At 28.9% G+C, this 27,657-nt stretch overlaps 1 protein-coding gene across 1 annotated transcript in view; it reads left to right on the top strand.

The window, feature by feature from the left end:
- Nucleotides 1–24,432: 24,432 nt before the first annotated feature.
- Nucleotides 24,433–27,657, top strand: part of LOC142325736 (nephrin-like) — a gene marked incomplete at its 5' end in the record, with an annotated part of 400,912 nt that continues 397,687 nt past the window's right edge. The window contains one exon of the mRNA XM_075367769.1: nt 24,433–24,550. Coding sequence (XP_075223884.1) covers nt 24,433–24,550 — 118 coding nt within the window. The remainder of the gene's footprint in view (nt 24,551–27,657) is intronic.

Genomic DNA, 27,657 nt, shown 5'->3' with positions numbered 1-27,657 from the left:
TGGTAGAGTCGTGAGAAACTTAAGTTCTAGGGCTTAAGTTCGTAAACTTACTTAAGTTCTTGCTTGTGTGCTTTTTAAAAGAAAACACGCATACAAATAAACTCAGTCTATGTGACAACGACGATAGATAGCACCCTATTATCATGGTTTAAAGTGAAAAGAAGTGAAAATTGACCTATCAGTGGATCAGTTTTAAAATTGCAGGATGAACATTTTGCTATAGATTTCGGTTACGCAGATTTCGTTTGTAGCAACGAATGGTTAGACCGTTTTAAAAGTAGACATCAGATTGTTACTTCCTTGTACGAAGTAAAGGAAATATTGTGATTGCGAAAGATTTGGGTTTCCAGATTTCAACGGATATATCCATTTTGACCATCTCTGAATCCATTTTGACTAGTTTCGGCGTGAAATCTATACATACGTATGTATGTATCGCGCATAATTCAAAAACGATTAGTTGTAGAATGTTGAAATTTTGGATTCAGAACAGTTGTAACATCTAGTTGTGCACCTTCCCTTTTTATTGCAATCAACTGAGCCTAAAGTGTCCAAAAAAGGCACAAAATAAAAATAAAAACTGGATTTTGGACTTTTTCTTAACTGCAGTAATAATCCCTCATTGAGAATTTTTCAACGATATATCGGAAGTGGTACTTATTTTCACTGGTTCCAGCGTTATTGCCAAATAAAATTTTAATTAATGAAATATTTGGAACTTAGAGAAAGGTACATCGGTATTTTTAACTTTTATTTTTATATTTAAATATATTCATTTATTAATAATTATTAACTCTGATTGTAAAAAAAAAACGGTTGTACGATGAATAATAATGCAATAACAAAAGAAAAAAATATGAAAAAATATCAGAAGTTTTGAATGAAGTAAAATGTTATGTACTTAACATTTTAAAAAAAGGTGTAATCTAATTTATTAGGTGTACAAGGAAGTCATGTGTTGTCCAAATCAGATTTTATTTTTTTAAAGATTAATGGGGAAACTAACAGCGTAGCGTAGACAGTTCAATTGTCAGCAATTGGGAGAATGATAATTTGCTACTTATTAAATCGGCTTACAATGAAGAGAACATTTTTACTGCCGATGAAACAGGTTTTGTCAAATTAACCCCACAAAACTTTTAAATTTAAAGAGTACTTAAAAATCTCCAACACTGTTTTGATGATTAGAAGTGTAAGATTATTAAAAAAACAAAAATAAACGATTATTTTTAAGACTAATTAATTTGTATGCGCAATTAAGTTTTGACCTATTCTGTTAGAATGAAAAAAATAGATTAGAATGATTTTTTAGATTTAATAAACAATTTGTACGTAAAAACGTGTGATAGAATTTTTTGTGGTATTCATTTGTTACTTTCATGGATAAGTATGGATAAGTTTTACTGCACATTTTTTTTCCTAATTCATTGAACGCTAACAGTTTTGGTTAAAAGCAAAACGTATTAGCGTCTAAAAGTTTTATTACATCTAAATTTTATTTGTTAGTCTATAATACAAAACACATCGATATTGTATTTTAAAACAGCTTTTTCTTGTGTATGCAGTAGATTTTTTGTATTATAATAGATAATGACGGCGTAAAAATGTACGGTTACGAGGTGGCAAATCGGAAGTACCAAGCACTAGGCTGTAACGAGCATATTTGATCGGCCCCTTGAATCTCGTTATAACAAAGTTTTACTATTATTATGTATTTTTATTTTTATTATAAGATACCTTAAATAAAGTTTTTATATTTTTTTTTTTAACATAACTTTTTTTTTAATTTAATGAAATATTACGCCAGGTTTTTGTAGTTAGGTAGATTTTATAACAAAACTACCTATTGTAATGGGTACCATGATTCGACTTCCGGAAAATTTCGACATATCTTCGCGTTTCCCATCTCCCAGACCTTAAAACCACCGTCAGTTCAAAAGTTTATATATACATACATATATATATATATATATATATATATGCACGTATATATGTATATGTACATACGTATATTTGTATATATATATATATATATATATAGATATAAATAATTCACTTTCTTTTGGACACGATAACTGCCGTAATTTTGCACCAATCACTTTCAAATTGATACATAAAATATAACAACCCAAAATTTCAGTCGAGTACGTTAATTGGTAAAACCAAAACATGGTGGTGGAAATGGGGGGTCTTTTTCAAAAAAACAAAATATCGCTATAACTTTCTTATTATGTAAAATATCAAATTCGTTTAAAGTTCCTACTATTCTTTGAATAAAGGCCTAAAACTTATATAAGTAAAATTTTTTGATTTACCACAATTGGCCCAAGGAAAAATATGGTTTCGAAGGCAAAAAATGATCATACCTCCCTTAATAGGCACATTATCAAATCGGTTTAAAGTGGTCGTTAGTCCTTTAAAAATTACCTAAAACTTTTGGCTGAAACAGTTTTTGATATAACCAACACTTACGGCAAGGGATTACCAAATTGTTGCTGGAATTGTAAGATCGGGCTTGTCGTATGCTAAACATTTGAAAAAAAATTTTTTTGAGTAAATTTGAAGTTTTTTTTTTTAAGGTGAAAATCTTTTTTTATCCTCTACGTAGCAACGGTGAATTCTACCTTCGCATTCCGGCGTGCCGAAAGAGATTTTTTTAAATATATCGGTTACCACTGTATAATGTTTTATGTATTGTCATCCCATTTCTATAAAAAAAAGTAATGGCTAGTATTTTTTTTATATTAAATTTGAAGTGAAGTTTTAGATTAAATTTAATTTTTTTTTTAATCTAAAACTTCACTAAAAAATAATCATGTATGGTATTTCTTTAGTTTCGTTGCTTCATAGGTCGGCTGACGTTAGGTAATAGTTTTTAATTTTATTTTACATTATTTTTTCTTCTTAATCAAGACGCAGGTCCCAATATTTGTATTTATTAAGAACCAATTTTGTTTGTAGGTTATTTTTAGCCCAGTGGTTTATTTTTATATCTGCTATCTAAAAAAAATAATTATAGTAATAAACTAAAAATTTTACGAGGGCTAACCACGAAAGACTAGCCCTATAAATTTATTTTGTATTACACAGTGAATGTACGGTGATGAAAGAAGTTGCAGTTGAAAATTTTACGTAGCCATTAAAAAAAATTATTCATTGGATGAACTGTAACCATTAAATATTTAATATAAATAAAACTTCTACATTGTGGTTTTCAAGTAGTTGTAACATTGTTGACTGCAAGATTAGAATTCCCATTAATTATAACGGCAGTATTTTTTTGCCCGTAAAGTGAAATTTCTCTTGGGAAGATTAAATTGATTTCGTTTGCAACAAAATCAAACCGTAGGCTTTGAAGCCCAGTTTAGGGGCATTTTAGTTAGGGGCTCCTAACTAAAATGCTTATAATCATTATTAGTTATAAATATAACTATATTATTCCTTATAATATATTAGCATTAATACTTATTAAAATACACATATATATATATATATATATATATTTAAAAACCTGAATATTCCCGTTTAATATATTCTTAAGTATATACTTAATTATTTTCTTTAACTCTATCTGAATTGTGACTTATTTATTATTTGTAGTATCTTCTTGTGTTTACCTTTAGGACACCTCTTATTTTTTTGAAAAAATAGATTTTTTTTGCATTTTTGCTTATTTTTTCAATTGTTATTTTATGTGTGCAAAACAATAAAATAAGCAAAGATTAAATTTTTAGTGGTAAAATTTATATTTTTTTAAGCACTATTCACTGAACGTTTGAAGCTTTTTAAAAAGATTATTTGTTTTTTGGTGGCACTGTCTATTTATTATGGAAGGAAAAAATTTGTTTTTATACAGGGAAACTTTGTAAATTTTGGTTATATTCAGAAACGGATGGGCTCACGCTTGCGAAAACTCTGTGAAGACTTGAAGAATGTTTTGTAAGAAGATGATAAAAAAATTTCAAGAAAGCGTCAACTGACAGTTAAACTTATCAATGAAATTTAGGGCTACTACGGTGTTGCTATAAGAAAAAATACAGTAAGTTTAAAAGACATGAAGCGTGCAATATACTATTTATTTTCATAAAATCTCGACAGATGAAACCCTTCAGATGGGCTTTGTCCATGGACTATCATCAACATGATGGATTATTTTCGAATAAAAAGTGCTGATAAGGAAGCAAAGATAGTTTTATTAACATGGGAACTAAGAAAAAAGAAAAAAAAAGGACTCAACCAGATTATAAGAATGATGAGGAAGAAGATCCAGATAATGCAAAATATGGTGCTGAGATGCATTGACCTGCAGTAAATGATGTTTTTAATCGTTTTCCGAAAATTGCATGTTTTTTAAAAAAATAAAAAACCCGTTTTTTCATGATCCGCTTAAATTAGGAAAATGAAATTTTTACAGTGTGTTGGAGTATACAAGAGACAGCTACTGAGTTCTTTTAAAACCGAATGATTTATATTTTCTAATATAAATAACTTTATGAGCAAAAAATTAGCTTAAAAAAATAGGAAAATTAAATAAAAATTATAAGCAAAAAATTTTTGTAATAAAAGTGTGAAAAAACTCAGCAGGTAAAAGAAAAGCCTTAAAGCAACTGTAAAACATTTCCCTGCTGAATTAATGGGTCTTAAAATTAGAAAAAATAGCATTACAAAGATACAAGGTGCAGGTGCTCTTAAGTTATTTCATGTGTTTATATTATTATAATTATTGTGAATCTATACAAAGACTTTGTAAAGGACCTTATTATGTAAATAACTAATTATACAAACCTGCAAAATTATGTTGTGGAATGGTTTTAAACTTTTTATAATTGATTCCTATGTATTTTTTAGCGCTGAATCCGAAAATAACCTTCATTTTTTTCCACCGAGTCAGGTGTGTTCCCAAATGGAAAATTTCAAAATTTGTAAAAAGTTGAAAAATTGCGAAAATGTGACACTAAAGTAGCCATAAAACGTTTTTTTTAATAATAAAATATGTTCACTTTTTTAGCTATGCATTCTTATAACTAAGCAGTTGAGAGGTCTGAAGAGAAGGACTGGAAGATGGGTTTGGATTGAAGATGATGAGACGGTGGGAGAGCTTGTCTGACAGGTTGTGGCAAGACTTAACAAGATGTAACGTGTTTATTGGCAGCTATACGCGCCACTCATGCGCAGTGCAACTACTATCAGTGCTGTTTCAATCATCGGCCTGCGTAGATCAGCCTCCATGATAAAACGGGCCCTTGTGGCTGGTAAATATATTTTCAGGCTATAAAGCAAACTTCCCGATTTCAAAATAGCTTCAAGAGGCTGCAAAAATTTTGCAGATTCTTTTTGTTGCATTTGTGGTGAATTAATGGTGGAAAGGTAAAAAACAACTATAACAAGTTTCGTTCGACAAGTGTACCTCACGTATTTCGGATTGAAAATAGGAGATCAAGAAACCAAGATCTTAGGCACCCCACTCGTTGCTACACACGAGTTGAAGGACTTAGACGGTGATCAAAGGGTGGACAAGAAGCGATCAGATCTGGAGTTACAATAGTCTGGCGAGAGCCACAAAATCAAACCAATGATTTGTTCGACTGGTGTTCACAGTTTCAATTTGAAAAATAAAGAAAGAATCGTCTATGGAAATGTGCCAACCGCTTTACGCGCGATTCCTCATGGTCCTGACGTACCAATGCCAATTCCAGCAGAAAATTTACCTCAAATAAACGGTTCCACAGGTGATTTAAATCAAGGTAACATCGAAGAGCACGAACCCAAAGATAATTGTGATTCACAGTCTGAACTAAACGATTTTGTTCGAGACTTACAATCTGACCAAAGAAAATTCAGCTTTGTTCGATGTTTAAAGAAAAGAACCTGCTAACAGCTGGCACCTCAGTTACCTGGTTCAAGTACAGAGAAAAGGATGTTCTATATTTTTTTAAGAAGGAGAATTAGTCTTCTGCACTGATGTACGTGGACGTTTGACTCGATTTAACATTCCGTACGAAAGTACCGTTAGGAGACTGTTCATAGATTTGTCTAAAAGATCCTCAAAGTTGTTCTTCAGAATGGGAATATGTGTCCGTCAATATCCGTAGGAAATTCTGTCCATTTAAAAGAGGTACAATAATTTGGAATTCGTTCTCAATAAAATTGAATACGACAATCATAAGTGGATTACATAATTACAGTGGATTACATCATAAGTGAATAAGTGGATTATCATAAGTGGCGGTCTCAAGATGATATCGATTCTCGTAGGGCAGCAAAGAGGATATACAAGATTTCCTTATGTCTTGTGTGAATGGGATAGCTGAAACAGAGAAAATCATTAGATAAAGAGAGATTGGCCAAAAAGAGCTTCATTAGAACCTAAAACCAAAAATGTGCTCTGAAAAGCTCCGAATAAAGTTCTTCTTTCACCACTGCATATTAAGTTAGGCTTGATGAAACTTCGACATATGAAATAAAATTGTAAGTATTTTACATACTTTGTCATTAAGGGTGGTTGAAGAGGAGGAGTGGTTTCCAAAAGCATGATGTACCTCATAAAAATTAATTAAATAAAATAAAATTAATTTAAAAATTCAGTATAATAGAATTGGACTTATTTTGTGACAATTTTCATTAGAAATTAAGTGTCAATGATTCCCCGCCCACTTCTTCAAACTACTCAACTGCTTAGCTGTAATAATGCACAGTGTAAGCCATAAAAGTGAATATATTATATTATTATTAAAAAAAACTTTTATATCTATTTTATTGTATCACATTTTTGCAATTTTGCAACTTTTTACAAATTTTGAAATTTACGTATTGTAAAAGCCTGACATGATTTGGTTTGCTTGGCATTTCTCCTGCCACCACCCCATTCGGGCGCCCTAAAGCATAAGACCGAATGTCTGTGCCACAAACGACTACTGACGCCGGAACAGTGTCCTAACTAATTCGTAGAGCTATCTTAAAGCTTGAGCGGAATAAGCGTGGTACCATACACCACTAGCTTACTTGTCCCACCACCCACTTGTCATTTATCACTAAATTGGGTAGGCGCATCCCGTCAACTACTAAAACATATATGACTATCAACAATCAATTTATCTCGTCAAAGACAGCAATTTGCTGCCACGCCTAGGTCGCTAAATGACAGCAAGTGCCTGTTCATCATTAAACCGCTTGGAGCCTTAATCTGGCTGGTAGCCAGCCATATCTCTCGGTTAGCTTCCTACAGCAGCACGGTAGGAGTCTTTTCCCTTAGGTAAACTACTGATTTCGGTAGAACAAAGCAACCGCATAAATGAACTCCCACACGGTCCGACAATGCAGCTCTAGCTACATTGACTCACCGCTTGTGAGTGGCCAATTTTCCTCCTGACCTGTAAGTTCCAGGGCGGCCTGAGTTCTGGCGCCTCCGAGAACTGGGCAGTCGAACATCTTTTGTTAGTTCGACTGGACCTTCCCGCACGCACAAGTCATCAGCTGCCAGGTGGAACCGAGACAAATATTGGTTTAAATTTACATGGTTGGAGAACACTCGGGTTCCCGTTGCCCTTAAAAACGAAGGATAGGCACATCATCTCCCCAGATCCTGTATAAATCTACACAAGGACCTTCCCTTAGTCGTGGCGTGTCATTCTTGCTGCCATGCATCCATCGCAAGGCTGTAAAGCCTCCTCCGCAGGCGGAAGATGGACAACTGTTCAATATTTAGAACCGGTGTAATGAGATCACCGTTCCACTCGGGTACAGGCCCAGCTCGAAACCGCTTCCCAAATACTTTGACCTTCCTGCCTCTTCGCAATTTCCACATAGCCGCCCGAACTTTCACCACTAAATCGATTGGAAGAGCTTTCCCCAATACAATGGTACCCTCGTAGGAGGTTGTTTTAAAAACACCAGTGGATAAATTAAGGCTCTGAGCTGGGCACTCCTTAAATTTTGAATAAGTGCTCAATTTATTTCCGACATATGCGCCCAAACGGACGCCACGTAAGAAGTCATACTTTTGAATGCGCCTCGGTACGCCATATAAAAATGACGGCCCGACAGACCGTAATCCTTTCGAGCAATCCTTCTAAGCTTGTGCATCACAGAGACGGCGTCCGCCGCTACTTGCCTAATGTGGTTGCTAAATAGCAACATCTAATCAACCAAAAAACACCTAGGTCCTTATGAACTCGAACTCGGCTGATTAAACAGGCTTTATACTTAATACAGAGGGTTACGACTGTATGATAATTTTTCTGCACCCTTGAGAAGCATATACTTCGTCTTGGGCACATAAATCCTTAAATTTTGAATGTCCATCCACTCCTCTGCGGTTGATAAAGCCGCCTGCGCTCGATCTTATAGCTGCGGTCATGAATTACCACGAACTAACAGGAGATAGACATCGGCGAAAGTCTGGGCGTGACCCCATCTGGGAATGTCAGTCCCAAAAATCCGTCGAATACCAGATCCCACAGCAAGGGACCGAGAACGGAGCCCTGCGGGCTTCCCGTGGTGACGGATTTTTCCATAACTAGGTGCCCATCCTTAAACAGAGCCGTGCGATCCGACAAGTAGTCACGTAGTACGTGACTACTACTATCCGACTGCTATCCGACAAGTAGTCACGTATGTAGTACGTGACTACTTGTCGGATAGTCCTGCAGGTACGGCCTGCAAGCCGTACCTGCAGGGCTATGGGAACATTGTGACTTTTCAACTCGTAGAGGACAGAACTCCAATACAAGGATACAAGGAAGGAAGTGCTGCCTCTGTATCAATAAAAATTGCCAAAACATATTTACAGTTGGCGCTTTCCATCTCGGCAAGAGCATTTAAGATGCAATCCTCGGTGCCAACCCCTTTCATGAAGTCATACTGACCTCGATTTAGAAATGAGTTCATATTGATGCTTCCCAGAGTCGTTCCACAACTTGCCTTTCAAACAACTTTTTGATTACCACCAAGCGGCTGATAGACCTATCAGCCAAGCCTGACCTCACTCGGATCCTTTCCTGAATTTAAGAGCACCCTCACCATAGCTACCTTCCAATAAGTCAGAAAGCAACCCCAGTTTAGGCACCCCGAGAACAGTCTGCCAAGCGGCTCTCTTATGACAAGTAGCAGATGATAGAAAATATCCAGGTCAAGTTGGTCAATCCCCGATGCCTTTCTTAGTGCTACTCGAGAAACCACTCGGTCTGTTTCTATGCCTTCGATTATAAAAAGTAATTTAAAATAAAACGTAAAATAGGAAAGTGAAAAAAAATTACATAAAAACAAATAATTAAAATCACATTATCTTCAAAACAGTATAAAAAAATTAATTAAAAATAAATATATTATTTTAATTAGCTTTTGTATGATTTTTTATTACCAATTTTTTGTTTTGTTTCTGTATGTTAAAAAATAAATTTACATCTACTACTGATGATAAGTATTGACAATCCTAACATACATCATTTACCTACCTTTTCATTTTTTTTTAACTTTTCATGAATGTTTAATAAGCTACTTTGATATTTTTCTTACAAGTATCTCTTATTAAAACAAATTAACTAGAAAACAAATTTAAGGATAAAATATGAAATGGTGTACCTAAGTGAGAAAAACATAAAATGTATATAAATGATGTTATAGATATCAAATTTACGTTTTAATCTTCTTTAACCACATAAAATTAGTTATGCAGCTCCAAATGTCTATGTTAAACTTATAAACTTGTAAATAATAAAATTATAAATATATTCAAACGTACAAAATTAAAATTTTAAAACTGTTAATAATGATGTTAAGCAAGTGTGTCCTTTTATACCAACTCTTTTTTATACAAATTTAACTACATGACGGTTTTTTTATATTAATATTGCAATTATCAACTGTAGGAAAACTTTAGCTAAAATGCTAAAAAAGAAGTTAGTTATTAGAGTCGCTGTTTATTTCGTTTTATTTTCCTCTCTTGATGTTACAATTTAAGTCAAAATAAATAAATTTAAAAGAAAATGAAACCGACTATTGCTTCGCCCTAAGTATTTCGCAGTCAGAGACGCATTAATTTTCAGAGTACAACGCACTGCATAACTTCAATTAGCGGGTAGACCCTACAGACAAGCATCAGGTTTCATCTTACTCACCACTGTAACTCACTGCATAAACGCGTATGAATAATTCACTATACACAATCAACATAACTTCAGTTTGAGATTATGTTGTCTGTTATCGAACTTAAATTGAGCGTAACTGAAAACGACTCAACTAATCTTCATTAAATTTTAACATGTCCAATTTCAAATACACTCGTAGAGCGCATATAAATTTTAATGAAACTGATCTTGTAGTTTTGAAAAGTTTTGAGCCACAAAATTTTAAATCAGTTGAGCGAAACTCAGGAATGACGTAACCAATCTTAAGTCAAATTCTCACATTCACAACTTCAGTTTTACTACACATTTTTAAATTTTAATTAAATTGATTAATTAATTTTGGTGAATTTTGAGCAACAATATTTTACATATGAACGTTATTTTTGAGATTTTTGAACTACAAAAGTTTTATATATGAAAGTTACTTTTAAGATTTACAAGCCACAAAATTTTATATAAAAATGTTATTTTCATAATCTTCATACCTCAAGACGTAAACAATATTCTTTTTCACCCCAAGTCTCTGGTGCTTCCGAAAATAATACTGTACTTTTCTTTAAAAAATCGGTAAAATTAACTTCCAACAAATTTCTAACACTTTATTTAGAACCGACTTCAAATAGTCAAACATAGTGGAATTGAGTAATATTTTGCAGATTTTTAAGATCGTATTTTATTTTTTTTAATTCGAATAAACTTAAAAATTGTGAATTCATGAAAAGGAAAAAACAGAAATGCGAGCATATCATGAAAAACTTTGACAAGAAAAGGTGTAGCAATGAAACTACAAGTAATAGAGATCCTACTACTGTATAGTTATAGTTAACTACTATTAACTATATTAACTAGATTATTGTAAATTTTTTTTCTTTTCTAAAAATCAAGTTTTTGGTGCTTAAAAGAGTTTTCAAAAGGAATTTTGAAAACTAATTCAAATGTGATTTAGAGGTTAAACATGGCACTTCACGGAAAAATGTTTCGGCCAAGACTTACGTATCTTTGTTCCTAGAATCTAAATTCAAGGTGAAAATATGTGTCCCATTTTAAAAAATAAACTTCCTGTCCGGTTAGTCCACTTTCGGTCCAAACCGGAAGTTGGCAATGTGATCAAAAGGTAGAGCGCCCCCGTCTTTATCAACGTTTCTTTTTGCATTTTCTGGAAAATTCACTTCCTTCAATTTTAAAAGGGGAGACGGGTGGTCTAGGACACCCGGTATATTTATTATATTATAAGAACATAATAAAATAACATAAGTTACTAAATTTAGGGTTTAAGATTTAATTGTATAAAATAGATTAATTAAAAAAAAAAGAAAAAAAGAAATATTGATATTAACTAGTAATGCGAGGTTTAAAATCATAAACAATATTTATTCCTTCCCATTAAACAATTATTTTGTCAGATTTTATTCAAATATTTAAAAATTTCGAAAAATTTAACCCACATGTGGATTGATTTAAATATTATTAGTTTACGTAAGTATTACGGAGATAACTAAATAATAGAGATAAATTAATAGCTTTTTTGTTACTGTGCTTTACTAGGACATGATGTCAAATTTTTTCTTATTTTGATCTTCAAGTTATCCCTTAAAAAATTTAGCCAGTACCTCCCTGGTTATACTTTAGCTATTGGAGAGGGCCGTTATACTCCCTTGTCCAATGGGATCAAACATTAGAGCAAAATTGATAATATTTAAGGTTTGCCCAATTTTAACTTTTTTAGTCACCGGATTTTTCAGATATGAGGTAAAAACTGTTTAGAAATAATATTGAATATCCTCCTATACCAAAATTCAATTGACTTAATCTTTGGAATTTTAAATAACTTAATAAGTACTTTAATTGCACTAAAATTCAATTTTCCACGGCCACTGTACAAAATGTCATAAACTACCCCCTTATTTTTTTAAAATTTTTGTTCAAAATTAAATGCCATCAGCACCCTACATGTAAAATTTTTTTGAATCATTTTCGAATAATTTATGTTGAGCCATTACATGTATTAAACAAAATATAGGCCTACACATGTAAGTAGATACATCTAGTAATTTCTATAATTTGTTTTTATGATTTTCTCATAAAAGTGTTCTTAAAACGTCAAGAATTTCTAAAAACCCGAAATCCAAATTTTTGGCCAATTAACATATTTTCACTTTATAGATACCCTGTTGCAGCAGTAATTCAGCTATATCCAGCAGTGTGTATATATATATATATATATATATATATATATATATATGTATATACATATGTTTGCATGTGTATGTTTGAGAATAATTTTAGTTACAGAAATAATAATGTTTTTTGCACAATAAAATACTTTCTGTAGAATTGTTCTATTATTTTTCTGTAAATTAATATCAAAAAATGTGAAAAGAAAATGAATTTTTTTTACTCAATTCGCAGTATGGTCATATAAAAATAACAGATTTTATTTTAAATACAAATTAATGTTTTATATTTGTGTCGTACTCCGAAATGTACAACAAGAATGCACCAATTGAAAAACAATTTATTTAAATCTTATTTGAATACGAAGAAAATATAATTTTTCTGGTTAAAAAATTTCATAAATGAAAAATAAGATTTCATGAAGGTTATTATACTTGTATCCATAATTACATACGTACCACACTATTTATGATCTTCCTTTTCTACGCAATGTTTCGTGGTAATGATGTGGACCGTACAGTTCAGTCTGAATGGTTAGGGATAATACAGATTGTACTAAAATGGTTTGAATTGTTACTTGCAGCTAAAAAATATTTGATATCGACAAAATGTAATACGGATATGAAGTAGATGTAATTCTAGTCGCTTCTTTTCTTAATTCAAACATGTGATAAGTTAATTGTTAAGTATAGTAAATCAACAGATAATTTGATAAGATCCTACTGTGTTTAATACAAGACTTACTCGTGTTAATGATATTACTACTATTTTTACTGATTAGTTCATCAAATTGTTAGATAATGACATTTCGTTAAGTACCTTTTGGTTATTTTTTAACTGTAACAAATGTTAGAAGAATTTTTTTTTTTTAATTTTAACATTATTTTTTTACAGAAAAAGTTTATATTTTTAGTTTTCTAATAAACAATTTATAATAATAAATTCTGCGCATACTTCAAACTAACATATTTTATATAAAAAACTGAATTTGTTTATTAAATCTAATAAAAGCACATAAAAAATGGTTACATGTAAAAAAAAATTACATTTAATTTGTTATCTTTTTTTTCTAACCTAATACTAAAAATTGTAATTATGGAAAACGTATGGAATTTTAAACATAGTCTTATCGATATAGAGAAAACCGAATATCTATTAAACGACAGTTTCAAAGCAATGTAGTAAACTCTTGCGACCTAATTTTCAACCAGCAAGACTTCTAACGTTAGAGCAACAAAGATGAGTTGTCCTGAGGGCTTAAAAGCAATAAGAGTTCATATAACTGGCATAGGCAAACGCACACTCACACATAGACACACTAACATATAAATTTAATCTGTAACTCTTCTTCCTGTTTAAAGCACAGGACCAATACTCCAATATGTGACATGCGGTTTGGTATGTCTCTCTTGTGGCAGAAAAAGGATATTGCTCGTATATCAATAAATATTGATATCGTATAAAACATGCATATATTTTTGGTATTTTTTAGTTTTCCGAAATGTATAAAATATTAACATGAAATCATTTTACTATCAATTTTAATTAATATTTTTAATTTCAATAAAATATGAAATTTCTTTATTTTCATATCACAAACGTAACTGATGAAGTCCTTTAATGAACTTAGAATGTTCAAATATTAATTTCATTGTCGATGATACTAAAAATAATATATATTTTTTTTAACTGAAATCTACCTTTTCATATGAAAATGTATTTTATACAATTTTTTTTGAACGGAAAAATATTAAATTTTATATTATTTTACTTTTTTTAGCCCATTAAAAGGTACCAATGTGTTTCATTTACTTGTTAAAATTAATTTACTCATTTAAAACTAAAAGGTTTTTTTTCTTATACTGTTTTATTTACAATTGGTTTCCCAAGTAAAGAAACTATACGTAAATAGTATAAAGCAACATGAAATGAAACAGAGGTAGGTATCCAATGATACCTCCAAGGCAAAATAATAAAAGTTTGAACAAATTATAACAACAATAATACAGATTAATACAATTATAGCAATTAAAATTAATTGTATTTATAGCAAATACAAATACAGCAACAATAATGCAATAATATAATATTATGAGTATTGTACTTTCTTTGTTTTATTAACAATTTAACTGCAGTGTTGACCATTTATCCTTTTTGTTCAAGTTTCATTACTTGTTTATGTGTGCTTGTTCTTTGTTACGAACTTTATTGTTAGTTATATTTTATTCGTTAAACTTGTATATACTTTAAATTATTACTGGTTTTTTAAATATAATTTTCCCATCTTCAAAAAAATGGTTTCTTCTTATAAAACATATATGTCAGTAAAACATTTAAAAATATATAGTGATTTGTATATACTTTAAATTATTACTGGTTTTTTAAATATAATTTTCCCATCTTCAAAAAAATGGTTTCTTTCTATAAAACATATATGTCAGTAAAACATTTAAAAATATATAGTGATTAAAATAAAGATTATTATAAAAACCGTATTTTTCTCTGTCTTTTTTTCATTTTGTAAAAATTAATTTAAGCATAAATCATTTTTATCTATTCTCGTACATATCAATTTGAATTTTTTTTTTATCTACTTTTGAAACTGTCAATAAATTTTTAACTTTACTACTTTTTTCCTTTTTTTCAATGACTTCGTCTAGTTTTAGTTTATAAAGTTTTAGGATATTGTTACTAAATCAAGTAAAACGGTAACATAGAAACTCAAATCCTGTTAAAAGTAACTAAAATGTCCTTCTAAATTTTCAGGATCGGTTATAATGATAATGCAATTATCCTATCGATAAGTACGATAGTACCCTATCGATAAGTAGTACCTTACTTACTTAAATAGATTAATCCTATTAAATAGATTTTCAATTATAACTTACAATAATGAACAAACACAAAGAATAACATTGTTTTTTGATGGATTTGTTATTATAACTTGTGGATATACAACTCAATATAAGAAAATAATATTTTTTTAAAAGAAATTGACCCTGCTAGATCAAAATTATTTGTACATATCAGTTTCTCAAACATGGTTACCGATGATATATTTAATAAATTATTAAAAAAGTGAAAATCCACCTTACCAGTAAATTAAATGTGACTCTTTAGACGTTCAGTCTTTAGACCATCGTCAGGAGAATAAAATAATACTATAAAATTAAGTTAAAAAATGAAAATGATTAAGTAGTCATGACTGTTTGCTAGTTATCAGTATACCAATTGAAATGAACCGTTTAATCTGGTGGAATAAAATGAAATTTACGGGAACCATGTTATAAGAATGATATTTTATTTATTTAAATTTATTTATTTTAGTTAACATTTTAATCAGTATACTGATAACTAGCAAACAGTCATTACTGTTTAATCATTTTAATTTTTTAACTTTATTATATAATATTATTTTATTCTCCTGACAAGGTCTAAGGACTGAAAGATGTAGAGGGTCACATTTAATTTGCTGGTAAGGTAGATTTTCCCTTTTTTAATAATCTTTAATAATTTACTTGTACGTAGTAAGTTCTAGAAAAATCAGCTCATATAAATATTTAGACGTCAGAATTTTTCTAGATTGTGGATGAAATGATATAAAAACCCCAAAGGTGAGATTAATGTGTTCAAAGATGCAGTTAAAATTTGAATTTCAAGTGCTAAGAATCTGACTTCTGTACATACATTAGAGATTTTTTTTAATGACTATATTAAAAGATGTAAAGGAATAGAAATTTACTTATAAATGAAATAGATATAAGAGGAAATGTGGAAATAATTTTTATCCATCATAAAATTTCTATGTATGGTTAAACGGAGGAGATCAGTTAAGTAGGACATGGCAGAATTTCAATGTAAACTCATCTGCTTTTCACGTTAGAGAAAGAGAACAGAGAAGAACAGCGAATCACCTATCGTAATAATTCAACAACCTAGGCTTTAAGTGATTATGAGGTCAAAGAAAATTGTTATCAAATAAGCTAGGAAACAAGCAAGAGAAAGTAGTAGGTCTACAATTTTCCAGTTTGGAGGCAGTGTTTTAAGGAAATGCTTACCTATGCCTCCAGTTTAGGCCTCCAGTACCGTTTATAGCTGTTTGAAGCCTATCGACTACTCTGTGAGTGCCGACTTGCAATCGAAATGTTCCAGCATGATGACAAATTTCTTGATCGTATTGTGTTTAGTGATAAGTCAACATTACATCTTGGTTAAAAAGTTAATTCACACAATGTTCGTATGTGATGTTCAAAAATCCCCATGAATTTTCACAGTCGAAAAGGGACTCTCAGAATTAAATATTTTTCGTGCATATCCCGATGGGAAATTCATTAGCCGTTCTTTTTCGCTAAAGCAAGCGTGACAAGAGTTGCTTACGTGAATGTACTACGTACATGAATCGCTCTTTTCTCAATTGCAAGATGAATGAGAAATTTATTTCAACAAGATGGTGCACTTCCTCACTGGCATAACTCTGTACAGGATTGGTTGAATGATGTTTTCACCAATCGCTGCATTGGTCGACATGGACCCGATGATAGAGCTTGTTTGCAATGGTTTCCCAAGATTACCCGATCTGACCCCCAAATGATTTTTTCCTTTAGAATTTTAAAAAGGATCATTTTGAATAGGATCCTCCTTTACTTATTAATCTACGCGATTTAAGTCACAGGATTGATATGTTGTTCTCTTAATGTAAACGCTATTACTCCAGATATGATGGTTAAAGAATGGGATGAATTTTCCTATCGGTTGGATGTGTGTTGCCTAACGAATGGGGGTTACATTGAACACTTGTAGGAAACAACTATAATAGTTCCTCTTTCATTTTATTTTTAATTCATTATTGTAAGTCAAAGTAAAGAGTGTCCGACTTTTTTACGTACGCTCTTTATTACAGTAATAGGCAAGATTTTACTGTCTCTCTTTGTTTAATAGAAAACTGATAGATTTTTTTTAACAAAAATTCGTCTAGAACCGTAAAAGTAATTGGAAGGGGAAAATTATATGTTTATTGAAATTATGTTCTTTAGTTTTTCCTTTGATAATTTTGTTGTTATTTTTGAGACCATTTTTAATCCGCTTGACCAACATTGAAAACTGTGTATTTAAGTCATTATTTCAAACGGAAAGGGATAGATAGATGTTACAAACTGTAGTCTTATTCTCTCTTCCAACTGAGGTGGCTGCTAAGCACTAAGGTACAAGATACACCAGTCAAAATTTATTTCTCTAATGATGAAAATCACTGAAAATCTTGTATTTATTTCATAACAGAGTAATGCTGCACCTTTTAGGGTTAAATTTCAGTTGCGTTTTGTAGGATATTTGGCAGCTTAATGAACAAAACAATAAAACAACTAGAGTACTTTTTTTTTATTATATCTATCATTGAATCCTTGTTGATCATGGCTTGCTATTTCAGGTTTAATTTTGTCTAGTGTTGGTGGTATATGTAACTGTTACAAGTCATTTTATCAGAAAACAGATATAAGTTACCCAATGAACTCCTATTTACAGTAAAAGTGATAAATGGTTGATTAAAAACTTACAACTTTCCTAGAAACTATCAATTAGTATATAATTCTTGAAAGAGGGGAGTTAAAATTTAATTTAAATCTAGAGTCGGGGAATCATGACTAGTTTATAAAACAATACAAATTTCAATAATTTTTTAAAACAATTACAGTAAGTAATACGTGAAAATAATTACCTTCCACATTATATAATGAAAATAAAGTATTTTTATTATTATTATAATTTATTATAACTATACTTGTAGTTATTAAAGATAATTATAATTATAAATTCTAGTTTACTTTATAATTTTTAATGTATAATTACTACATACATTTTGGATCTTGAAAGAATTTGACTTTTTGGAAAAGGTAGGAATGTTTTACATCTCGAAATGTTACAACGTTTTTAAATATTTAAAATAATGAAAATAATTAAAATTGATTAGGGATTTCAGATAGGAAAAGCTTTTTTTATCTTTTTAATAAATCCACAATCTTGCTAGTGGATATTTCATTTAATATTAGCAGAATCGATACAAATTATGATTTTAATACTACTACTACTACCACCATTTTTATTGCTATTATTATTATTGTTGTTGTTGTAATAGTTGTAGTTTTTGTTATAGAGTATAAATTATAAAAAAAATTCAAAAATATAAATTTATTTTCGTTTTATTATAAAGCATAACATTATATTTATTTGTTTTAAAAAATTTTTAATCTACTTTATCCAGAAAAATATTATTATTTTTATCAACGAAATATCTTCTGTTTTATTTGAAAATCATTTAAGTGTGCAAATAACTATTTATTTATCTTAATAGGAAATTATCCGATATAAATAAGAGAAAACTGTCAATATTTTACTTCTTTTTGAAACAGAAGGTTGTTTCAACCCACAAAACGGATTAAAATTAAAATCTTACTACATCGGGATTTTCTAAGTTGAAAATAAACTTGCAACCAATTACTCTTTAACTAATATTGAAAGTAAATACTGCTTTAGTAAAAAGTTATTTAAAAAGTGCTAATTACTTTTATCAGTCCCCCCTCATAAAAGTGTGAGTAATAAAATTCTATTAATTTCTCTTTGTTAAAATTTTGTTTTATTTAAAATTGCATGGCGTGTCAAATTTTAAATCTTTCTCTATCAATTTTTTTTATTGATTCTTACAATAAATGTTGTAAGAACATTTAAAAAAACTGTAAACATTTAAAAAACTGTAAATGCGCACAGTCAACCTATCGATTTTATTTTAAAATGTTTTAACCAGAATACCAGTTCGTTTTACATTGGTGGATTACTAACTGTAATCTCAGTTCTTTATACCCATTATTCTTTATCTGTTACATTATTTTTTTATCGTTACGGTTAATAAAATCCATAATTTCCTCCTAAAATTAAAATTATTATCTGTATTACAGAATTCTCAAAAGTTTTCGCAGGGTGTCCAAACATAGGTTTAAAGTAGTGGTGTAAAATGAAATACCTTATAAAAGGGTTTGGAAGGCAAGGAAACCTTTAATATTTTACTGTTGAATACTCGTTGAAGATATAGAAATTTTGTTTTCATATTTATTCTGGTGTCTTTATTTCCGTATTTATTAAATTTGAATTTCTTTCTTAATGTTAAATGTATTAAATTTATTATCATATTTATCCTGTTAATTTCAAACTACCTACACTCAGTTCATGCCGTACATTTGAAATCTACTCTAACTTTAATGTTTTTTAAAAAGTTTTGCCAATATATAGATTATTTATTTCATTTTTTTATTGAGAAGCTTTATTTTTCTTTTAAACTATTTTATATATTTTTTTTTATATTGTCACTATAATGACAATTATCAGTGATCACAAGAGACTATATTAACACGCTAATGAACGACACCTTCATGACAAAATTATTATTAAATTATACTATTGAACCTGGTTTTTTCCTGTATCTTTATTACAATCTTGTTTCATTTACAATTTTTTTAATAATCTTAAAAACATATTAAAACATCTGATGTGGATACCACATGATGACAATGACTTCCTTGTGAGCCTGTTAAATTATATATACATATTTTTTTACAATCAGAGGTTAATAATTGTTAATAAATCAATAAATTTAATTATTAAATATTAAAAGTAACAATCCACCAGCAATTAATTTTGAAGTTCTCAACACCTTTCAGTCCTTTGACCATCGTCAGGAAATTAAAATATATTATAAAATAAAGTTAAAAAATTAAAATATTAAGCAATCATGACTGATTGCTATTTATCAGCATAATGAATGAAATGCATCGTGTAATCTGATGGAATAAAATAAAATAAGACTGTAAAATGCACGGTAAATTTCAATCAGTATATTGATAACTAGTAATCAGTTACGACTGCTTAATATTTTTATTTTTTAACTTCATTTTATAAAGTTAAAAAATTAAAATCTCTTGACGTTGGTCTAAGGACTGAAAAATCTTTAAGAGTTCAAAAGTAATTGCTGGTAAGGTGAATTTGTACTTAATAATATTAATTTATTTATTAATAAATCAGCGGTAACTATGTTTGAGAAATCAATATATTTTAATTTAAAAAAAAAAATTAGTTAAAAGTGTAATAAAAACTTTTTTACAATCAGATAATAATTATTAATAAATCAATACATTTAAATTTAAAAAAAAAGTTAAAAAAAAGGAAATGAAGTTGTACGAGCCAAATATTTCATTAATTAAAATTCTATTTTGCTATAACTCTGGAAACAATGAAAATAAGTACCACATGATATATCGTTGAAAAGTTGTCAATGAGGGCTGATTACTGCAGTTAAGAAAAAGTCCAAGATCCAGTTTTTTCTCGATTTTGGCTTTTTTTAACACTTTTGGTCCACTCGATTGCAATCAGAAGAAGAGGTTCAGAACTAGATATTACAACAATCCTAAATCCAAAATTACAGCATTCTACGGCTAATTGTTTTTTAGTTATGTGGGTACGTAGAGACGTCCCGCCGAAACTAGTTAAAGTGGATTCAGGGATGGTCAAAATGGATATTTCCGTTGAAATCAGAAAACCGCATGTTTCACGATCACAGTACTACTTCCTTTACTTCGAACAAGGAAGTAAAAATTACGTTTTCAAGGTCAATAACCATCAATTTTTAAAAATTAAAATGATTGTTGGAAATTTATTTATTTTTTATTTTATTATTTATCGGTGACTCGTCTAATAGAAAAAAAAAATTACATATATATAACGTAGTTTTATAATCTCTAAATGATATAATATACATACAGACGTATGGGTACAAGTTTTATAAGTATAATGATCTCAGGGGAATAAATTGAGAAAGTAATGGAAGAATTTTGATGTTCGAATAATATTTACTATATTCTAAAATTTTAAGGAATACCAATGCTCTTTAAAGCCTAATGAGCCAGTGAGAGAAAGAGAGAGAATAAGTAACAGAGAAAAAAAATAAAGTATCACAATGTGGATTGAACAGGTATCATAAAACATGTATTTAATTAACTAATGTCGTAGTTTTAATTAAAAGCTTTGGTTGTATGATAAAATATTTTGTAGGATAATATTATCACATAATAGAATTGGTCCCTTGAGTTTTTATTGTTTAAATTTATATCGCATATCCAATAGACGAAGGCGGTAACTGTGGTAAATAGGTATTTTGCTACTTATCATGCTGTAGATTTTGGTACAAGAGGGCTTTACGAGTAAACCACTAAGTGGTTTCGACCGCACTGCGTCGAAACCATTTTATAATATTAGGTTGTACTCAATTGTTTAATACAGCTGAACTTTATGAAACTTATACAATATTACATAACTCTATAATCGATTTAAATTTATAGTACTTATGTTAAATTTTATTTATATTGTTGGGTATTAAAGCAGTCTCCTGTTAGTCATATAGCTGTACAGCAGCAATATTTTCTAATGTTAAACCTCCATTATTACAGGATTCTAAAAATATCATTCATAACTCTTTTCAGTATTAGTTTGCTTTTAATTGCAAGCAAACTTAAATTCTGAGAATTCAATTCTTCCACGTTTATTTGAATTAAACTCAAATAATTATGTTTATTTTTTTAATCTTTTTTTTAAAATTATTCTTTAATAAAATTAGTAAATTTTGAAAATACAAGTACATAATATGAAAAATTCTCTTGTAAACGTATAGATTTTTAAGAATTATTTTCCTACGTGGATATTACTTTACCATTCACTAGGAAGGCATTTAATTGAGTTATTAGTATTTAAAATAGTATTGATATTGGAAAAAATGAATGATCCAGCTAAAACTTTACCATTAATCGATTTTTTTAATCTCAAAATTTCAAAAAAATAAATCGTAAAGTTTGGTGTGAATGGTTTTATGTATTTTTTTTTGTTTATTTTCCTATAAACCAGCCGACCACCTCTTTAAAAACAAAAAAATTGTATTTTTTTTTCGAAAAACTCATGTCTTCATATTAAGTAAATTGAGTATGCTCTATCAATTGCTGATAATATCAACTTCAGATTTTCATCTGAAGTTCTTCTTTTTTTTTTAAATAGAACATGCATATTCTGATTAGGGAATTGGATTCTACGTAGGAAAATACTTAACTTTTGTTTGTAAAATTTGTTATCAAAATGCGATTTTTGACCTGTAAATGAACTTTGAAGTTAATTCGTGCCAAAAATGAACTTCCGGTCTTGACGGCCTTTATTGTTTTAGAAGGGGTGGACAGGTGGATTTGGACATTCAATATATATATATATATTTATGAGTAAAAGAACATGTCATGAGTCATTCATAATCAATGCCCAGCAAAAACTATTGAAAATAAATTAATGAAAATCTCTATACTCTTTCTTATTACGGTGTAAGTGTGCAATAAGAAAGGTTTTTATAAATTCCGTGTTTAAAGGTTAAAATAGATGCTTGATTGTTTGAAACCCGACTGTATTTTAATTTCTCGGTAACAAATTAAGATATCAACTTGATTTTTTGTGTGTATAATCTTCATATGAATATGTAAACACCGATTTCTAGAATTTTTCGAATTCCAAAATTAAAGCGTTGAAATGAATTTTTGACTTTTTTTTGAACCTGACTGTTTTTTTTAATTTCTCAGTAACAAATGAAGATATCAACATGATTCTTGATCTGAGTCATCTTCACGTGAATATATGAAAGCCGATTTCTAAATTTTCTAAAATTTGATTTTGCAAGGGGGTGAAGAAAATTAAAAAATTTTTTGAACAATGATTGCAAATTTTCCCCATCTTCGACTGTACTGACGAGTTAATCAGGAGATTTCAACTTGCAAGTACTCTTTAAATAAATATGTAAAGCCACTTTTGGTTTTTTTTTTAATTTTGATTTTTTAGAGAGTGCGACAGTGAAAAGCGCGACGGCTCAACTATCACAGCCACTACCACTTTTTCTGTATACTCGACTCCTGCCTTGACTCAAAAACATTGAATCAAAAAATATTGACTGCGACGGGAAATGCAAGTATGACCAGGTAAAGACGCGACGGAGATGCTAATATGTATATATGATACAGAAATAATTTGATGTGGTGCTGGAAATGTTTAGACATGTTAACTTTCATATTTTTAACATGTTATAAGAAATAACATACCATTAAATTAAATTATCTAAGAATTAGAAGTAATAATTTAGTTAAAATATTTTAAAAGATTACAGCTAAAGACTTAAGGTATTTTAAAAAAAAAATTATTAAACGTTTTTTTAATCTTTACCAAAAAATATTTTTTATTTTGCTATCGTTTAAGTAAGGCGTTATCAAGTTTATAGTTTCAATGTAATCACTTCAATTGTATAGTGTAAACTTTAAATTCTGAATAAAGTAAATTCTATTCCTCAGTATTATTGTCACTTGAAATAAAAAGTTATTGTTTTAAAGATTATTGTTGATTTATCAGTTTTTCCTCATATATTTGATTATTTGTTGTTTGTAACATCATTTTATGATATCACAGGATTAAAATAGCAGAAGTATACAGTTTCGATTGATTTTATCACTCATTTCAATTGTTTTACTCATTTCGCAAATAAATTTTAAAAAATTTGCTTTTGTCTATTACGTTTATGTAAATTAATAAAGGTAAAGGCTGTAATACTTTTTGAATTTTATCACAGCTGGAGTATTGAAAGGAAGAATTCAACCAAATAACAAGAAAATTGGGAAAATCATAACCAACTTTTATTTTAACAAATATTTTTCCAGTTATCGAATGAATCACACATAATCAAAAAGTTAAACCTTTTCAAAAGGCTTTATTTAAGTTTGTTTTATGCTATTTAAAATAATTAGAAATAGAACATTTTTAATATTTACATTTAAAAATGAAAAGAAAAAAATATTTTTATTTTTTTTTTTGTTTTGCAAGTGATTTACATTGCAAAATATATTTATTATACAATACTTCTGTTTATAAGTAACATTATATTTTTATAGTTTTCTGCTATTTGAGTGTAATACACTGTGATCCTTTGTTCCTTAATTATTTATTACCAATTAAATATTTTTTACAGTCTAGTTAGTTTTGTATTAAATATATTTCTTATAGCTTGTTGTTTTTTTTATTGATTACAGTTCCACCTCATAAGATTGTAATAACAGACGAAACAGGTCAAGAGAGAACTTCGGTTGTCGGACCTTATGCAGAAGGAGCAGACCTCTATCTTCGCTGCCTTGTTTACGGAGGTAAATTTATTAAATTAGTTTAGTTCTCATTAAATTTTTTAGTTGTTGGGATTTTCTCATTGAAATAATCAAAGAAAATGATAATTAAAAGGAAATATAAAGTAATTTTTAACGAGACTTTATCGCAACAATAAATTTAAAATAAACACTAACAAATGAAAAAGAATTTTAAAAGGTAAAACAATTTTTTTTCATAAAAACTACGGAAACTACGTAAAATATGAAATAATATATTTCATTTTATTTGTAATATATTTTTCTTAGACTATCTTTTTATTTAAACTAATTATAACTGTTATTTGAGATCATTTTGACCTGAATAAAACTAATGTTATTTATTTAACGCAAGAAATATGATTCAAGGATCTGTCCTAAAAAAAAGTTTTTTTATTTCAGATTTTTTTTTTTAATATCTTTTCAATTGAAATTTTTTAATTTTCTCTATGTCGGTTCATATGGGGGATATATGATGATTTACAAAGAATGCAACAAACTTTCAGGACATGTTCTATTAGTAAAAATAAAGAAGAAAGTTCATATAAGTATAGGTTAGGTTCGGAAACTCTTTGTTGGTGAATGCTGGCTGGCGAAAAATCTCGCCTTGGTACACCTACGGTAAAATTTAACCAGACTGTAATTCTTGGGACTCAAATTAAGGGACAAATTTAGTAATATTATATGAAATCTGACTTGAAAAGACGAAAAAATATAAGTCCCAGAACTGTGTTTTGAGTAGTTTTCGAGAAATGTGGAGTAAAAGACAAAAAATTGGAGTCAAAAAACACACTATTTGTAATGAACGCACACTATTAATTTTGTAAAGAACATACAAATGTTTTAAATAAAACTTTTACAATTAAATTTTGTATAAAATAAATATAGTTTTCAGAAACTAAATTCAAGCGTAAGAATTTCAAAGTTTATTAAAAACAAAACATATCAAAATTTGGTAGTTATTAATAAAACGAAACAAAATTTTCAGTATTACAAAACGAAAGAATTAAATATTTTAGAAAATAACAAATACAAACACAAGTAATAAAACAGATTTACAAACAATTAAATATACTGGTGAAAATGTTATCCGCCTGCGCGACGAACAATGTTTTTAAAATTAAAATAGTTTTTTGTATTAGTTTTACCGCATTGAAAATTCTAATTCCTAATTCATCATTTCTGTTCCACACCAAACGTTGACGTGGATATCCAGTTTTGATTTTCATGACTCCATATGTAACTTTTTGAATTAGAAATTTCATTTCCAGTAAGTGTGGCTTCATCCATAAATAAAATAATATCTAAATTATTAATATTTTCCAGACATGAAATAAATATTACCGAAATAAATAACATTATACTATACTTAAATAAAAAAGAAAGAAAGGTTAAAGTTTTTTTTTTATATCGATTTCATTTATCTACCTTTCTTATCTTCTTTGTAAGTAACTAGATCACATGTTGACGCGTTTCGGATGTATTCCATTTTCAAAACTCGCAGTACTCTTTACAGCGAGTTTTGAAAATGGAATATGTCCGAAACGAGTCAACTCGTGATTTAGTTATAACGAAGCTAAGAAAACTAGATAAATATATTCAATATGAAAATTACGACGATCTTAGCAGAAAATATATATATTTTAATAATAATAGTTAAACTTATTGTTTATATATACATAAACCTTTTAATATTTTCTTAATTTAACCTTTTTTCAAATCTTCAGTCTTTCATTCATTCATCTTCGTTCACACATTGTTAATTATTTTGTTTTAAAAGGTAAATATCTATTTTAAAATAAAACAAAATTACAAAACCACGAAATAAGTTAAATTTTAAAGTGTAAGATACAATTTTTGAAAAATCTTACGATATTTTATTCATGCAAGTGAAACGTGTCTACCAAACTAAAGACTACATCAAAACTCTTCTTTTTTTTATCAAGTTATTGAACATGGTTGAGTACAGAGTACTCAAGTTTTTACTGGAGAAAAACTATGTTAATTTAGCGTAATGTGGTATAATTTTAATTTTTTTTAAAAAATCAAACTTTTGAGTTTTGACAAGATATTTGTAAAATTGTTATTACACCTTAAAATAATTTAAAGCATTTGAATTGAAATTAAAAAAGAGTTTTTTTATTATTCCACTATTATGTTTCCATTCTGAGTTTAGAATATCACCATTCGATTCTTGTTAGAACTACGCGATAATGAATTAACAGTAGAAACAATACATGCATTGTTAAGTATGGAACAATGGTTAGTAACCTTATGAATTGGTAAGCAAGCAGCGTTCATACAGAATGTGAATTATTTATCAGCTTATTATATTGTTGAATAATACATGCAATGATACGGTTGCTTTATACTTTAAGTTTTGTTACAGATTTTATTGAACCAATAACAATTCAGTTATTATAAGAACTATTTCTATTTGTCTCTTTATTCAGTACTTGTCATTATGACCATTCATTGAATTTAAATTCGATGAATGTAATACGATCATATGTACTTGGTTTATTCTCTTGATGCTGAGAAATCAGAATAAAATGTGTATCTAACTCAATTAATAAAAAAAAATTATATATAACTATTTAAAGTTGTGTATTTTTTTAATCAGATGTACGTTTTGTTTAATTTTTTACAAACTTGTAACGTTAAGATTTTCTACTGATTTTAATGATTGATGTATTCTAATTTTTGCTATAAAGATTTAGCTTAATATTAGATAAAAAAAAAGTTGACAAATTATTGCATGACTTTCCCGGTTACGCCGGCCAAATCACGATTACGAAGATAAGATTCAAAAATTAAAATTCCAAAATTTAAAAAAAATAATTTTTGATTTTGGTGATTCGTTACACTGCGGAGAAAATTTAGGGAAACTTATTTATAAAGAAGTGATCCCTAACAAAAAAATAAATAAAATATTTATTGATTTAAAAAATAGAATTGTTAAGAATACTGAACAAATAAAGTGTAACTTTTATGAATGTAATGAAAAAACACTTCTTCTCATTTTGCGTCCGGAATATAATATAAGTGTTACTTTAATTTTAATGGCCCTTTAAGTGATGGAAAAGAACACAAAAAAATTTAATAATAAAAAT

This window comes from Lycorma delicatula, chromosome 5, assembly GCF_047948215.1.
Source record: "Lycorma delicatula isolate Av1 chromosome 5, ASM4794821v1, whole genome shotgun sequence".
Taxonomy (NCBI): domain Eukaryota; kingdom Metazoa; phylum Arthropoda; class Insecta; order Hemiptera; family Fulgoridae; genus Lycorma; species Lycorma delicatula.
Note: the sequence above shows the minus strand (reverse complement) of the source record. Positions and strands in the feature narration are given on the sequence as shown.